General features: G+C 47.4%; 1 protein-coding gene across 2 annotated transcripts in view; it reads left to right on the top strand.

Annotated features, from left to right (window-relative positions):
* The first annotated feature begins 2,711 nt into the window (after positions 1-2,711).
* The window catches only part of LOC135917290 (phospholipid phosphatase 3-like), a 44,580-nt gene continuing 30,839 nt past the window's right edge, over positions 2,712-16,452 (top strand). Inside the window, exons 1-2 of one of the 2 annotated variants that reach the window (XM_065450842.1) lie at positions 2,712-3,027; positions 3,632-3,711. In XM_065450842.1, coding sequence (XP_065306914.1) covers positions 3,657-3,711 — 55 coding nt within the window. In that variant the 5' untranslated portion in view covers positions 2,712-3,027; positions 3,632-3,656. Of the gene's footprint in view, positions 3,028-3,136; positions 3,275-3,631; positions 3,712-16,452 lie in introns of those variants that run through there. The other variant, XM_065450843.1, reaches the window with a different exon arrangement.

Raw genomic sequence — 16,452 nt, 5'->3', positions numbered from 1 at the left:
GGGAACACCTGAATTGTTTTCGAGAGGCCGTAACGGCGATATTCATGCGGCCCGCATTTATTTATTGATATATTCATAAATACCCTTAAAGGCCTTGGCATTACATGGAGAGGAGGTAGGGGGGGAGGGGCTAGATCACATGCTATATCTTTGACTGCACACATATATTAGAAAATAATTATTAGATCTCGCGGGAGCAATTTGTTATATAAACGAAAACTTACTTTTTTTAGGCTTCTAGATATATTGGCGCGCTTCAAAGGAAAACGAATGGTTATTGTATGAGAGGAAAGACTGACTGATAGAAAAAGAAGAAAAAAAACTGGAAAAAAAAGGAGGAGCACTGGCGAATAAAAACGCACTAACCGTATATTCAGACAACGTATATTTAGACATTAACCGTATATTCAAGCGTGAGCTACAGTTGCCGCTTCGCGGCAACTGTAGCTCATGCAATCGTAAACTTTACCGGGACACGCTTGCCGCGAACGCTATGCGCGAAGGAGAGCTTTCTGGTTCTTTCTTTTATTTACCCCGCATGGTCGACGCCGCGGATGTGCGGAGGCGAGCGCCATCTGGTGTTGTGGCAAGAAAAACGCATGGCGGGCGCCTTCCGCTGTGGTTAGTTGAGTTTTTGGTTACGGAGACGAAGATATCGCGGCATCCTAGTCATATACAGCTTCGCTGTAATATGAACTGGGCGCCCTTTCTCACGTTACTCACTAGGGTGTACGTTCCGTGGGCAGTTTATGCATCAGAAAATATAAATTGAAAGGTCACAATAGTTCGCGAATGCATGAGTATTTTTTCTTTCGTTGCTTTTTTTTTGCTGACAGTCACGCTATGATAAGTATAGATAAGGGGAAGCTTTTCCTCAGGGTCATCTCCGTTATCCACGTTCAAGTTTATACGAGTGAAACGCTGTAGTGTTGTTATGAGACAACCGCTCAACTGATTTGAGTTAAGATTGTTGCATTTAAGAAGGAAAGCTGAATTGCACCTGAATTGTTTAATTGAAGGGAATTGTTGCTGTCACCTCCCTTCAGGAGAGTAGGCAGGCGTTGTGCCCCTTCCGGTGGCAGTTGCCAGCCTGCTCCTCGCTTTCCCTTTCCGGTTAATTGTATATATGTGTTCAATACAAATAATAATAATAACTGCACCAACAACAACAAAAAAACTGATTTTTGCTTTATTGCTTCAATTTCTTTTTCACAGTAATTTCTGGAAATCGAGAAGCTTATATAAAAAAATGAAGGACGAATTTCACGAATTCGCAACTCTGCACCAAAACCCGTTATCCTATTTCCGTTAGGTGCATCTGTTCGAGCGTGTCAAGCGGGAAAACGTGATGTATGAGCGGGCAGCTTATGTGAATTTGTCAGAACATTTACGAGAGTTTCACAATAGTCCTACTCACAAACTAGTAGTATGTTTGAGAGCGATGTATAATACAGCAATTTCGTCCGCATTAGATGTCGCAGTGTATGTACAGTTTACAGGATTATGTTGTTTTTATTGCTGACTTACGGTGTTGTAAATCTCACCGTCTCCTTAAATCTTTTTTTCTTAAATTGTGCAACGTTCAATCATTTTTGTTAAAAAAAGTTGACGGCCTAAATAAAATTCATGACTGCTAAAGTCGGTAGATTGTTACTTATGAAAAAAAAATGCGGCAAACTTCATCAAATTCGGTGCAGTTGATCCCCAGCAGCAGCAGCAGCAGCAAACGACTTTATTGGGGTCCTTAGGAGCTAAGCGGGGGCCTGCAGGTCCCTACCCAGCCGCTGGCTCCCCAGCTGGATCCCAGCTGGCTCCCCAGCTGTTTCGCTGGATCCCCAGCGAAACAATTTTTCCGTATTCACGTATTCAGATATGAGCTCCTGATGTACGACTTGCTCTTATCCCCAAGCATGCATACGTGACCACAGTAAGATATTCTAGCAAATCCAACACGAAGTTGTGAATCGGAAAATTCGATTCGAAATAGAAGTTTTCAAGTAATATTCGCACTTTCGAACGTACGCGGTAGCCACTGAAGAAAGAACGATAAAGAACGACAGGAAAAACGACGCTACGAACGAAAGAAAGAAACCAATCAACCGACTAACGAATGCCGTCGGCTGGAAGTGTCGAAACTGGAGTCTTGCGTAGGACCAGCTTAGGGTGCAACAGGATCTAGCGCTCCGCTAATGATGTGACGTCATTCTCCTTCGCACCATTAGCGCTTCTGAAAAGGTTTAAAAAAAAGAAAAAAAAAAGAAACGGCGTACCGCTGCAGCACCAAGGGCTATAAAACAATTTTTATACAGAGCAATTACGGTGGTGGTGGCGCGTAACACGATGCCGCCCTTTCTCCACCTTTGTGCATACTCCCACGCTTTCTCAGACATTTTGCGACAGGCCGTGCAGTTGAAACGTGAGCACAGCGCCGTCAGAAGCGGGGACAGCTGCCAACGCTGAGTAACATTAGCGCCCGATTAGTTCCCTGCGAGGGTGACAGATTCGCCGCGCCAAAGCAAAAAACGCCACGCACACGCGGTGAATCCAGCTCCTCCTAGTGAACGGTAAATAAATAGCACAAGTGCGGCGGCAACCGGCGCTGGCAGCGCGCCTATTTGCAAACACCGACCGCGCTGCGCGACGGCCGATGTGCGTCATAGGCGACGTCACGCTGACGACGCGGGTACGTAGTCCCGCAAGCTGACTATGGCCGCCGGCAGCGGCTGCAAATAGACCGGCGGTTTCGTACTCCGTGGTCACGTGGGCGGCTGCGTCGCCGCCTGCCGCTGCATGCGAAAGACACGAGAGCGCCAAGTTCTCGCGTGCGCCTTGGTTTCTTGGTTTCTTTCCTGGTCCTGGGAGAGGAAATGTTGCCACTTCCCGAAGTCGTCGTTCGTTGCCGTGTCTCCGAGTGTCCATGATTGGAGAGTGAAACAGCCGAAACAGCGTCGACGTCGGCAGTGCGTTGACCGCCTCGCCGATGTTCGCGGCGGAGGGGTTCGCGGCGTCGTAGCGCAGGAAGCGACGGTGAGTGAGTGATTCGACCGCCTTCGGCGGCGTGTTTCCCCGCCTCCAACCTTGGTCAACAGCTGTGTTTCCCCGGCGCTCAATTGTGGGTCTGTGTGGTGGGAGAAGGAGGGCGCATGCGAGATCGAGCGACGGGCAAATCTCGCTCTCGTGGCTAGCGATGAAAGGGCAGCGACCTCCCTTCCGATGATGTTTCCATCGGAATTCTGACGAGACTCCCACTGTCAGCTGAACGTGCCTTCGCAGGGTAAGGCCTTGCGTTGTAATCACGTCGCAAGACGTGTACGCTAAGTCAGCCTAACCTGCGCTTGGCCAGTTAGCTCCCCTTGTAATCTTGTCTCGAATGCGCGGCCTTCGATATCCTTGTAGCACTTGTAGCTCGAACCCGGAAAGAAAAAAAGAAAAAAAAATGAATGGGCTGCTCGCTGTTCTGTGGGCGAGGGAGCGTTGTTGTCGACGCTGACCAGAGGGCGCCACTGCGGGCACCGCTGCTTTCGGAGCAGACGACGCGGCCAGTAGTGGTAGCAGACGAGCAGTCAGTTATTCGGAGAAGCCAGTAGCCGTTTCAGCTCCGGCTTGCGCGTTCCTTTTTTGATACACACAGGGGTTCCGTGGACAGGTCAAGCACCATGCCGGCCGGCAAGAGCATCATGAAGAGGGTCTTCACGTATGCACTCATCCTCGGTATGTTAATTTCTTTTGTCGTTTTTCCGCTAGCCTAGCTCAGAAACAATGATGTGCGTCATCAGAGCAGGCGTTGTTGCTCTGGCTAACGAACCTGTTTTCCTGTTCGGTCTTCCTACTTTACTCCTAATCCGACTCACTGCAAATAAATAGAAAGTTCGTGGAGATATCACAATGTGTTCTTACCACTCTGTGCTGCCGTAAATTAACTCCTTGGGTAAAAACCCTCAATTATAATTTATTGCACGCACTATCATAGCGTGATTTTTCAACCCTAGCTGTCAGTGTGTGAAGTTGTCGTTTCAAAGTGAAGGAAAGCGATAAGCCACATATAGTTCATTATGAACTATACACAACCAAACGTATTCGATCAAAGAGAACAACAAAAAGGTTTTGAAGCGAGAAAAAGAAACTGACTTGCAGTTAGCTGGTTTCATATATTACACAACATCCATACGTAGGCTCAAATCTTGAGTGATCACTAAGAGGTCTCACGCTACAAGAACTTTGTGTAACTAGTTGCCAGATCGCTGCGGCATATTGTGATGCAAACCTGAATCAGTTACGTCGCCGGTATGTGTTCGGCCGCGCACTGCAACTGTATCGGAGCGGCGGCGCGTCCGTCGGCATTATGTATTGCTCCCTTATCGAGGACGGGTTCTTGTTATCTCACGCTTGTGCGCGGTCACAGTGTAAGATAACAGTATTTGGGTGATAACAGCGCGCGCACTGGTGCCTGAAGTACATTCTTGTAGCATTTTACATTTTAAGTGTGCTGACTGTCGGCATTCCTTCGACCGCATTGTGACCGCTTCGGGCAATTTGAAACACGACAGAGAGGAATCCTTGCCATGATGCTACGCAGCGAAAAACGGGTTACAACGGAAACGTGTGCGTGTAGACTGAGACCGTGAACTAATAATGTCGGCAGCTGCAACAGCGATGTACATATGCGTCCGCTGAAGCTCCCTTGATGCTCCCTTCTTTCTTCTTCTTTTTTTTTTCCTTTTTCGACTGCAAACTATTTAGTGACATTTTCCCTCTCTCCACCCTTTCTCTCTTTCTCTGTGTGATGAGAATTTAACACTGATTTGAATGATGAGAATTTACACTGTGTGATGAGAATTTAACGAGGTTGTGCTGAAATAACCTGGCTGCTGACGGCATAAGTCACGTGCTTGTTCACTGCCAACGTGAATCTGCGCAAATGCGATCGAGGTGCATGTAGTTTGATGTAAAGAAGGCACTAAAGACGTTGTCGAAAATGCTCGAATACATCTTCTGGAGTGGTGATGAGTGCTGTATTCCTGAAATACTCCATCACGAGAAGGGATCTCTATTGTCGATTCCTTGCGTTACACTGGTGCTGCGCTCAATCGAATATCTGTTCTCCCTCCTAATGCACACTACAGAGCCGCATATATGAAGTTATGCTGTATTGTTAAATTACTCTTGAGCAATAGCAATACTACCACTCTTACCAGTGGCGTTACCAGAAATATTCTTCCGAATGGGGAAGGGGGGGGGGGAGAGTAGCATGTGCCCTGTGTTTGTAAATCCCCATCGTCCTTTTACTTTGCATCCTTTGAATCCAAGTTATTGTACATGTTTATCTAGCTTCCTGTTTGATGACCCCGATTTTTCTATTTACGCTTTCAGTTGCCCTGTGCCTCGTTGCCGCAATTCCTGACCTTTTACTCCGTTCCGTGTTTACGTTTTTGAGGCGGATATTTGTGCACGCTGAGCCTCCCGTTTTTCTTCTCAAAACTAATTTAGCTCTGCACATCTCTGACTTCAAAAGATGCCCAACCCACGTCACCCTGCCTTGCCTCATTCGTGGTTTTACCCGTGTCCTCCCGGTGTTAATTGTCCCACCGACGTTTGGGTAATTTCCCACCGCAACACCACCTCTGATTTTAAGCACAGACTGGCGTTTGCGAACGTTAGTGCTGGTATTATTACTCCTTTTTTTCAATTTCCTCGTACCACCTCATGTTTTTTCTCGTGAAATTACAAAATAAGAGACAGGGCTAGGCTAACTGGTTGTCGGCATTTCGTACTCATTAACTGATAAGGGAAGAGAGAGTACTCGGCTAGCGCAATTACCAAATTAAGTTTATTTTAGACGCAAAAAGAAAAAAAAAGCATGTACGTTAGTGTTGTGCGCAAAAACTAACCGAACGGACTATGTTCTACGCCACATTCATTACAGTACGTGGAGCGCCCACGGAACGATTTCGATTTATTCTTTGTCTTGTTCATTCCACTTGTCAGCTTGCGCAGCTCCGAACGTTCGCCCTTTCCACCTTATCTTGCCGCCATCCTTGTTAAAACTTTTCAGCGTCTAATTAGTGTACAACGATTGTGAATTTGCTTTACTGCGTGCACTGTATTCTGATGTCCTACAGTTTCGCACACGTTTCGGGGTAACATGCGATAAGCGGAGGCCATTAATCAACGCCGCGTTTTTGTTACCCTTGTTGCTGCGTCGAGTCACACGCAGACGCAGTGCGTGTATGTCGGAGCTTATCGAGTTAAACGCGATGTGGAAATCCACTCGAACTCTTCGTCACTGTCACTGATAATCGATAAGAGAGTTCGCCGCAGATAAAAAAAAATGGGCGGGGTCGGAGGCATGGGAAGGGGGAACTTGCCCCTTTTAATCGAGAAATGCGAAATTGCGCTCTTCGTGAACAATATCTGTCTGACGTCACGGTAGGCCCTGTTTCGTGCTATCACAAAGCGTCATCGATAAGAAGATACACACGTTCTCTTTCTTTCTCTCTCTCTCTCTCTCTCTTCATTGCTATGCCAAAATGGCGGCCGCACGCTGTCATTTGTGGTCGCGACTGCGCTTGCGCGAGTGGTTCCTTAAAGGGACACTAAAGAGATAATTGGGTTGAGGAGCTATAATAGTAAATTACGCTTCAGAAACTAACAAGAATAAAAGAAGCCACTGTTACCGTGAATATCGGGCTTGATTAACCAGAAGAGACACAAAAAACAAAGGTGCGGGTGGCGCCGCCACCGTGAAGTTCCCGCGCCAGCTCACCGTGACGTCACAGACTTTGACGGCGTTTCTTATACTACCTAGTGAATTTTTTCATCAGTAAAACTGGATTGCATTTACTTGTAGAGAAGCCAAAAAAGGAAAGGAAACGAACTCGGAATATTTCGTTGACTTTTTTACGGTGCCACAGCAGCATAAATGCGAAAAGAATGATTCGGAATCCGTCACGTCACACTGACGTGCCGGCGTTGCACTTTCGGGGCGAAATTATGTTCAAAGAAAAGTGGAAAAGGTTGCTCTTCGTTTCGCCTTCTTGTAATCAACGCTCCTCCTGCCAAATCAATGAATGTAGCGCATAAACCGATATAGCGTTTATTCTTTTAAGAGCAGGAATTCGGCTTTTTACGAGTCATGCTTCGGACGACAAACGCAGTTAATTCCTTATACATTTTTCTTTTTCATTCAGTCAAATATTGGCATGGTGAGTTAAACTAGAGGCAGTTGTGATCGACATGCAAAGTGGCCTAACAAAAATGGAGAGTTTTACCGTCGTCACTAACATCGTCGCAGCGTAGTTAAGTCCTCTGCATCGAAAAGTCCAGTCCCATTTTAAGCTCTCATATGACACAAAACAACTACAGTCCCCCTGCCTTATGCGATCGTAAACCCCTAATCGTGTTACACTATCTTATTCTCTGGGTCTCTCTGGTCTTATATTGGGCTTCTTTATACTCCTTGTGTTATTTAAATGGACCACAGCGTTCAACTACATAGGACAAGGTATACTCACCTGAAAGCTTGGCAACTATGTGATGCTTCGCGAAACATATGCGCGAAATGACAAAGCGACATGTCGCTATAGGTCTGCATGTTACTTCGTCAATTAAGCAGTTGTCTCTCGTGTAACTCCAGTAAACCATTGAGTTATGAATACATACGTTGTGTGAGAAGATATAAAACGAAGCCCCGCTTAAGAAAACATTATCTACACGATAGAGACCGGCACGCCAGCACAAGTCCTCAGATATTATAGGTCCACAGATACTATCTGACAGACACTTGCTGAGCTTTGCAAAGCTGTTTGTATGGCATTCAAGATCCCTTTGTGCTGAACGCCGCCAGGAAGTTTCAACGTAAATGCGTGATTGAATACGAATGTACCTCTGCAAAACTGCTATCGGATTATGAGGCACGCCGGAATGGAGGACTCCGGAATAATTCTGACCGCCTGGGCTTCTTTGACGTGCACCTAAATCCAAGCCAACTAGCGCTTTTGCATATCGCTCCCATCGAGATGTGGCCGCCGTGGACGGGATCGAGCCCGCAACCTCGAGCTGAGCAACGCGGCGTCATAGCCACAGAGCTGCCGCGGTGGCGCCCCCTTCAGCTACGCGTCCATCTGCTAGAAGACAGGAAGCTGCTTGGCTATACTGCCGAAAAAACTCCTGTTCCCCAAGGAAGAACTTCTCCTGTAGAAACGATAGTATTTAAGAGCGGAGCCGTTCAAGAACTGGAAGCACAGCGTGGAGACGCTGCCCCGCGGCAACTGCTTCCCACGGGTTGCGGCGCAGACTTCATACAAACCTCGTTATAACGAAACGGTATATAACGAATTGAAATTCCCATTGAAGTTCTCATAGAGGTTCATATTGCGGTGCACGTAATAGCGGATATAACGATTTATTGGATATGTAACGAAGTGAACCTAGCTCCTCCAACTACGTTATTGCAACGAGGTTTTATTGTATAGCTTCAGCACATGCTGGTTGGACTTGAAGGGACCAGTTCGGAGACACCGACGTTGGGACCTCGCGTCCGACCGCTCAATAGTCGACCACAACTGCTGAGCACACCTCACCCCAAATGCCGCATCAAGTTGTAGAGGCGGCAATGACAAAAAAAAGGGTGCGTATCGTCATCGCGCTACACGGCTGGAACGTGCGTGGTGCATGCGCAGGCGGAGCTATAGAGAGAGCAACAATTCTGTCGTTCTTAAAACCCCTTAAACTTCGTAAAGTAGTGCCACGCTTTGAAGAATGCCGTCTCCTTTTCGCGCGCTCTGGCCGACGCCGCGTCGCTATTGGCCTAATAGCATCACTTGGGCCCTCGCGCCGTGCATCAGCGCCATTTTTGCTCGAGACGCGTCTACGGAGTGGCGAGGAGCGCATGTTGGCGTCATTGCTACGCTCGAGCAGTGTAGGCGGCACCACGGTCGAGGAGGGTGCGTGAAAGAGAGGACAAACGAGGAGGAGTGAAGGCGGAGGAGGAGAGTGTCGCTACTTTGCGAAGTTTAAGGGGCTTTGGTCATTCCAATCACAACGCGACCATCGAGGACGTCCGCACATCAGGACAGACCTGCTGTGCATGCCAAAGAAGGTTCCACGCCATAAAATTGGAGCACGAAAGTTAGGCGTGCGCCTGGTAACAGGTGGCGCATATGATGACCAAGGCTATATATATCGCATGCAGGGTCACGCGCGCGACACTGATGACCCCATGATGACCCTGCCAGAGGCGGAACAGGAACCGCAGGGCAAACAGCCGGCAGCCAACAGACGCTGTGGGGAAGGAAAATCATCCACCGCGAGATCGCGATTTCCCGAGCTCCGCGCTACAGATCAACTCCGCGTCTCCCGACCAGAATAACGAGTAAAAACGGTCCGTACATGACCTTCCAGCACGTAATGGGTTGTCGCATACAGCAGGACAACCGTACTAAATGCAGCCGCAAAATACATTTTTTTTCATGTGCACCTTACTTTCTAGTATGTACGGGTAAACGATACCACCGCGCGTTTTATCTAACCACTGCGCGGTTGATGTGAGAACGTAAGCGCGACAGGCGCTCATGAACTTTTTCTAACTCACGTCGGTGTAACCTATACACACCCAACACGCAGCGCCTTATTGAAGTGGTGCCCCGCAGCGCACCGCCATATGACGTTATTAAAATGGTTAGTCTTTCGCAATAATTCGCAATTTCGCTGTTCGGCCTTCCACCTCCGTGTGTACTACCTCGCAATACCGTCGTACTTGTTAAATGTGTACGTTACTGTCGAAAAGAAAACGTGTTCAAAGAAGTAATGCAAAATCGTTCTCATACTTATTGAGCAGAATGACATGTAATCTTTCGCAAACACCTTTTGGCTCGATGTCGTTAATAGAAAGAGACAAAAATGGGTTTCGAATTGCCGCGGCCACCGGGCAAGATTACGACAATCGTTCGATACCCGTAGGAAGGGACGCACATATTAAGCCCAGTCTGTAGCACTCATAACCGATGTTCGCAATGCAATGGGGAAAAAAAAGTTTTCGTAAGCACGTTGATGGCGCGTTGGCCTAAAAGTATCGCACTGTCACTTTTAATGCGATCGCACCATAGACGGACTACAGCCACTTCGTAGGTATATCCGTCCTGGCCAATAAAAAATGGGCCGATTCGGAAGTCAGATGCATATCTGACGCAGCGTCTCAAAACGGTATAACAGCTGCCACACGGAAAGAATGCGAGAGACGAGGCACGTGATGGACGCGCGCCGGACGTTTCAAAGAATCACTTCGGCACGACAGATAAGGATGCGTGCGATCGCAGAATAATGGTTAGTTAAAGCAAGGGAAGCGTAGCAGGGGGCTGCAGTAAGTTAGGTGTTCGGATGAGATTAAGAAGTTTGCAGGGACAACATGGCCACAATTAGTACATGACCGGGCTAGTTGGAGATGTATAGGAGGAGGCCTTTGCCCTGCAGTGGGCGTAACCAGGCTGATGACGATTAAAGCTATCGGGCTGCTTGGCTTGAAGACAGCGGTCCGTTCCCACCATCGGTCACGCATTTTCTTTCTATAGCGTTACGTAGACGGGACTTCACACACTTTGGAGCTATCTAGCGGTAGTAAACTCGAGGTGTGTTTGAGCGTGTACCCGATCGTGTCACGGTGTGGGCGAAATCGCAAGTTTGTCAAAGAGGTACGAGGTATATAGAGGGGCATCATCTTGATGCATCCGAGTGCAAGATCGCGGACGTGACGCGCGCGCAGCTGTCGAGCCATTACAATCTAAGCGTGCCATTGTATACGCTTAGACCGTCTATAGGCTATCTCTGAGTAAGCGTAAACTCTCTAGATCTAACTCTCTAAGTATGCTGTCGCATACTTAAGCGTTAGCTGTGCTAATTTGCGGCATAGACTATCTGTTTCCTTGTTTTCGTTTCCTTGTTTTCCTTTCTTCCTTTCTTTTTCTTATTTATTTTTACGATTTCCGTATATAGCGTCCGGTATGTCGACGAGCAGCAAGGGGCCGGATTGTCGGCAAAATACCGTATATGGCGTCCAAGATTATAGATGCCGAGATTGCGCGCTGGTAGCGCGCAATCGGCACATTACCGCGAAACTGCCGAAAATAGAGTCTTTGGAGAAAAATTCTATCCGTTTAGACAGATTCGTTGATTCTTTGTAGGGCTAGTTGCGTCTCTTTAGTTAAAATGAAAATGAAATCTGCAAAGCTCTAGCCAATAACGGTCTCCGCGGAAGTCCTCGGTTATACGTGCAGCAGTGTCACCTGCCTTACAGACGCTGACGCTGTTCGTCTTTCGCCGGCATCGGAATGCGCGTTTTCGCGCTGGTGACGCAAAACAAGATAAAAGGAAAAAAAAAACGCGACGCGCTTCGGCCGTCGTCAGCAGGAAACGCCACCGGAGCGAGCGGACCTCATTTGCCGGCTGATTACCCCTTAATCGGGCACCTCCCGTTCTGTATTTAATGCGCCGGCAACTATAATGGCTGCCGCTGGTCATCACATTGATGAATCGTTCATCTCTGCTTCCCTCTCTGCCCCCTCACCCCCGCTCCCCATCCGTCCGAGCCAAGCCAAGACTTGTGGATCGTACGTCTTCTGCTGCATCCCGCGAGGACCCTGCAGGATGCAGGGAAGGAACGCATTACGAGTTTATCACCCTTCCTAAGCAGAAATCCAATTATATCGGAATGGTGCCGTAGAACTTTATATCCTGTTAGGGTTAGCTTACCAGGCCCTCGGCGCAGGCTCTTTGGGCGTGGCGCTCCTGCTGTTTAAGCACGAGTTATCCCGATCAAATTTATCCGTGCCGAAGGTTCGATTAACGGTCAACAGTGTGCTGATTTGGGCCTTTCGCAGTTTCTTCTTGCGCTGTGTACTTATAATGACGGGGACGGGGAAGAAACAAAGATGACGATGACGAAAACAGATGGTGCGCAAACACGCACCAGGTTTATGCCTATCTTGCGACGTGTCATACGAAGGTTAAGAATAGGCGAAAAGAATGGGAAAGGCCGAAGGAACCAGGAAAAAAAAAAGACCTAAGGAAACCAAGATGAAACGCAACCGCCGTTGCCTCCGTGAGCCAGTTACACGTGATACTTAAGTAATGGTGTATTTAGATTAAGAAGAGGAACGTTATAGCTAACCTCGCACGGCGACAAAAAAAAATGCATGTTCCTCCACTTCGGCGTCTTTAGGGTTTGTTTTGGATGTTGCGACTTCGTTATTTCCATTCGCTTCCACGCGGAACCTTAGTTTGTGTGCAGCCGATTTGGGTGACAGCTTATCTAAAAAGTCCTCCCCCCCCCTTCCTTTGGTGTTGGTATCTTTATCGTTAACCTCCATCGATTCGCTGCGAGCGCACTCCATACACTGTAAAATAATTTACACCCTAAAAAGTGAAAAGGGGTGTAAATGTGTCTAACTCACACCCTTAGGGTATTATCTATAAACGGACACCCTAAGGGTGTGAGTTAGACACATTTACACCTTTTTCACTCTATAGGGTGTAAATTATTTTATAGTGTAGTTGCATGCCCGAATGATAAAAGCGAGAATGCGCGCTCTTCTCGCCTGACAACGAAAATAAAGCCTTACGCCTGAAAGCGATGTCTGTACACAATCGCGCCGTAATTCATTCGAAGCCACATATATGCTGAAACCCAATTCCATGTTGATCCGGGACAAAACTGGCTGCAGACTGGGAGGCCTTGTTCAGGGAAGCTATCTTTGTGCCGTCCGAAGGTGTTTTGTCCTGGCGCTGTTGCCCGTGCGTGGGTGTGCATTAATGCGATCAGCATATCCCTAGCCTACACTGTTAAACTATCGGCGCCCTTAAAAGCGTAGCAGTGAATAAGGGTGTAAATAGGCATATGACTAACACCCCTACATCCAAAAGGGTGTACGAGTCGGAGTTATAGGCAGATTTACACTCTTATTTACTTTTACGGCTGTCAATTATTTCACACTGTATATACTTCGTCCGCTGCAGACAGTACATAACGTTGTCTTCGGCAATAGGGTGTGTCCCTGTGTCGCCATCGAATGCTAATCGCATTAACGCCGACGGTCATCGTGAGACGGCTTCTTGTCACAGAATTTTCATTAACTATTACGGATCACGCAGCTGCCCCGCATTAAGCAGCCCTGCGAGCGACAAAAAAGAAAAAGAAAGAAAGAAACGTTTCCAGCGAAGCTTTTCAGCCGCTCTCAATCGAGTGCATAATAATTCTCTACTCGAAGAGACTGTGTAGGTAGATTACAATTTGAGCTATATCTACAACGTTGTTCACTCGGTGTTCTTCCTTTTTTTTTTCGTTCTTTCTTCTTCTTCTTCTTTTCTTTCAAAGCGAAGCAAGAATATATCGCCGCCAGTCCCTGGAGTGATTTGCAAGTGGGTTGACGTCACCGAATAGCGGAACCTCGCATTAACGACGACGCTGGTTCGACAGCTTTCCGTTTTCTTAGAGCCTGCTGCTGCTGCTGCACCTTAACTAGGCGTACGATTTCCGTTGGCGAGATGCCTGCAGAATGCAGGATCTTGGCGCGTTTATGATAGCGCTATTAAAAGACTCGGGAAGAGAACGAGAAGCTCACAGGACACGAGTATCCTGCGTACTTCTCAATATTGTCCTGCGTATTTTAAGCACTAAACAACAACAACAACAACAATTTGCTTTCCATCGATCTGATAGAGGACGCTGTGGATAAAGCTATACTCTTGAGAAAGCACCTTGATTGAAGCCCACAGCAGTCTGCAGTCAGCAAAAGCAAACTGCGAACGCCATTAAACTGCATCGTTGTGGAACTGTCGAGGATCGTTATTTGCAGTAACAGTTTATTTTTTTTAACATTGGGGGCTAGAGAGCGAAGTCAGAAGGAAAGATGCACGAGAAATGGGAAGGGGTACATACACAGCAATTTGGTCAAGCAAGTGCAAAAAATTGGCAAAGTTAATCTTTCCCGCAAGCCTGGAATGCGCACCAGGCTGGTAGCCACACATTGTTGTTCCAGTGTCCGGTCACCCCCGTGCTTTGCATTCTGTCTCCGAGCTGAGGTGCATTGACCACGGCCTTCGTAATGGCCGACGAAGCGGCATTATTTGTATGCACGGCCGACAAGTCACGCCTTGCGCTGGCGCCACGACGCAAGACCTCCGCTTGCTGCAACTTGGCAGTGCAGCGTGACTCAGCATATATGTCGCATATCATGTGTGCAACGTCCGCATATTTATCAGCCCAGGCACATGCGTGGGGATCGTATTGTTAGGAGACGCGTTCATTTTATGGATAACCGAAGGATGCATTAACCTTGGCGAACGGATTAAATGACCGCTGTGAAGGATGTATTCGTTCCACGAGCGGCGTCGTTGGATTGAAATCTTATCTTTCTGTTATTCGTTTAAACGGTGTCTCTCAAATATCATCGTGAAAAAAAAAAAAACAACGCGTACACATCCGTCGATCTGCCGTCCGGGAAATGTGGAATTTACGTGTGCTCTGGTAAAACCGCCGACAACATAAACGTTGGCGGGACCGTTTCACGGGCATAGAGAGACCCTGGATTCGTTCGTATGATGTCGCTGTGAATAACGCACCGTAGATTGACACGGGATGCGTGTTATGAAGCACACTGGTCAATTATAGCACACGGGAGAAATCGGAGTGCTGGCAATGCTTGCTTTTCATTTATTGGTTTATTGCTAATTTGTTGCCCTGGCCTGCGGTATCAGGTGTCTTCACGCTATAACCGCAGAACATCGGCAAGGCCCCTCCAGACACACAAGGGCTGTTACCGTTTCTTATATCTTCTATCTTTCTGTTCTTTCTCTTCTTTTCTTTCTGTTCTTCGTTCTTTCTTTTCTTTCTTTTTTCTCTTTATCATTGTCAAGTTTCTGCTCCAGCAGACACCGGTCTTCTCGGCACGCACCCGACGCTAGCGCTTCGCAGTGCGTTGATTGGCCGCGCGGTGATCACGCGACACCGCAAGAACCAATGGTCGAACGACACGGAATGTCGTGCCCAATCAGCGCACGCGTGGGGATGCGGCGAGTACGTAGACCGACGCCGGCCGTACACCGGAAGTTAGGAATGGATCCCGTCTCCGAAAGGTGATCGACTAGGAAACGAGAGCGTGCGTCAGGAAATGAAACGATAACCGAACTCGAGAGAGAGAGAGAGAGAGAGAGAGAGAGAGAGAGAGCTATTTCCTGCTTTGTCCGCGGCGGGCTTCGCATCTCGTAATTCCTGCGAGATATGCTCGCGTCACTCGGCCCGCGTTTGGGTTCGCGAATTCGGCAAAGGCCGGGCCAATCGAGACGCCTCTCTACGTCGAAATAGGCGGTAGCCCAACTCGCGGCTCGGTGGTAGATACCTGGGTAATCGAGGGTGCTCTATTTTTAGTAACAACCGTAGGCGTATCTTGCCAACAGACAGTGAAGTTGAGGATACCTTCCTGATACTCGAAGATAGCTCAAGTGTGATAAAGTGCTTTTTCAGGTCAGTGATTATTGCCGGGTAGCATATCACCAACGTTAAAAACTTTTTTTTTCCAAATACCACAGTTAGATGCTGGAAGCACAGTATGTCTAAGGACGGGAGCAATTAATGTAACCGTCTCCTCATATTTGATGTGGTAAAATTCTGCAATTCGTTGCCTAAACACCGATTTGAAAGTTTAAGATTGGGTTGTAGGTTGGCATGTTGACGTTGCGTGCTGGATTTTCACTGCCATCTCCTGGTACTTGAAGAGCACTTGACGGGTGATTCTCGCCTTCTGTATCGGCACAACGCTCTAGTTCAAAATGATCTTGCGCGTTTCTAAAAAAAAAAAGGGGGCCATGCAGATATCGAGGGTTAGTATGGCGCTTTTAAAGGGAGGAGCTAAGAATGACTTGACAAATTACGGCCCCATATCCATTCTACCGGCATTTTCGAAAATATTAAAAGAAAGAAGATAATACATAGCTGGGCTTGTATACACAATTTGCTAATGAATTCTCCCTCATTCCACATCAGCTGTTTGGTTTCCGCAGAGGGACAGAGCTACAGAGCATGCACTTTTAACGCAAGAATTAGTTATACAAGCGTCAGAAAAAGAAATATCGCCTATTTATACCTTGATTATTCCAAGGCTTTTAACCGCCTCAACCAATTGATCTTATTAAATAAGTCCAAACTCTATAATGTGCGAAGTATGCCCTTGTCCCCAATAAAATCGTATTTGACGTATAGAATGCAAGCAGTTTATGTGCAAGATAATTTACCTTTTTAACTTCTACATTAATGCCAGTGAAATGGTCGCTCCTGATGCAAAGCACGTAATTTATATCGATGACATTACTTTTCTTTTTATTTCGCAGGTTTACATGTGCCCATCACTTCGATCGTGTAATGATGAATATAGCGCGTCAGTATTATGCGTCAGGAGCACAAAATTG

This window comes from Dermacentor albipictus, chromosome 9 (genome assembly GCF_038994185.2).
Source record: "Dermacentor albipictus isolate Rhodes 1998 colony chromosome 9, USDA_Dalb.pri_finalv2, whole genome shotgun sequence".
Classification (NCBI taxonomy): domain Eukaryota; kingdom Metazoa; phylum Arthropoda; class Arachnida; order Ixodida; family Ixodidae; genus Dermacentor; species Dermacentor albipictus.
Note: the sequence above shows the minus strand (reverse complement) of the source record. Positions and strands in the feature narration are given on the sequence as shown.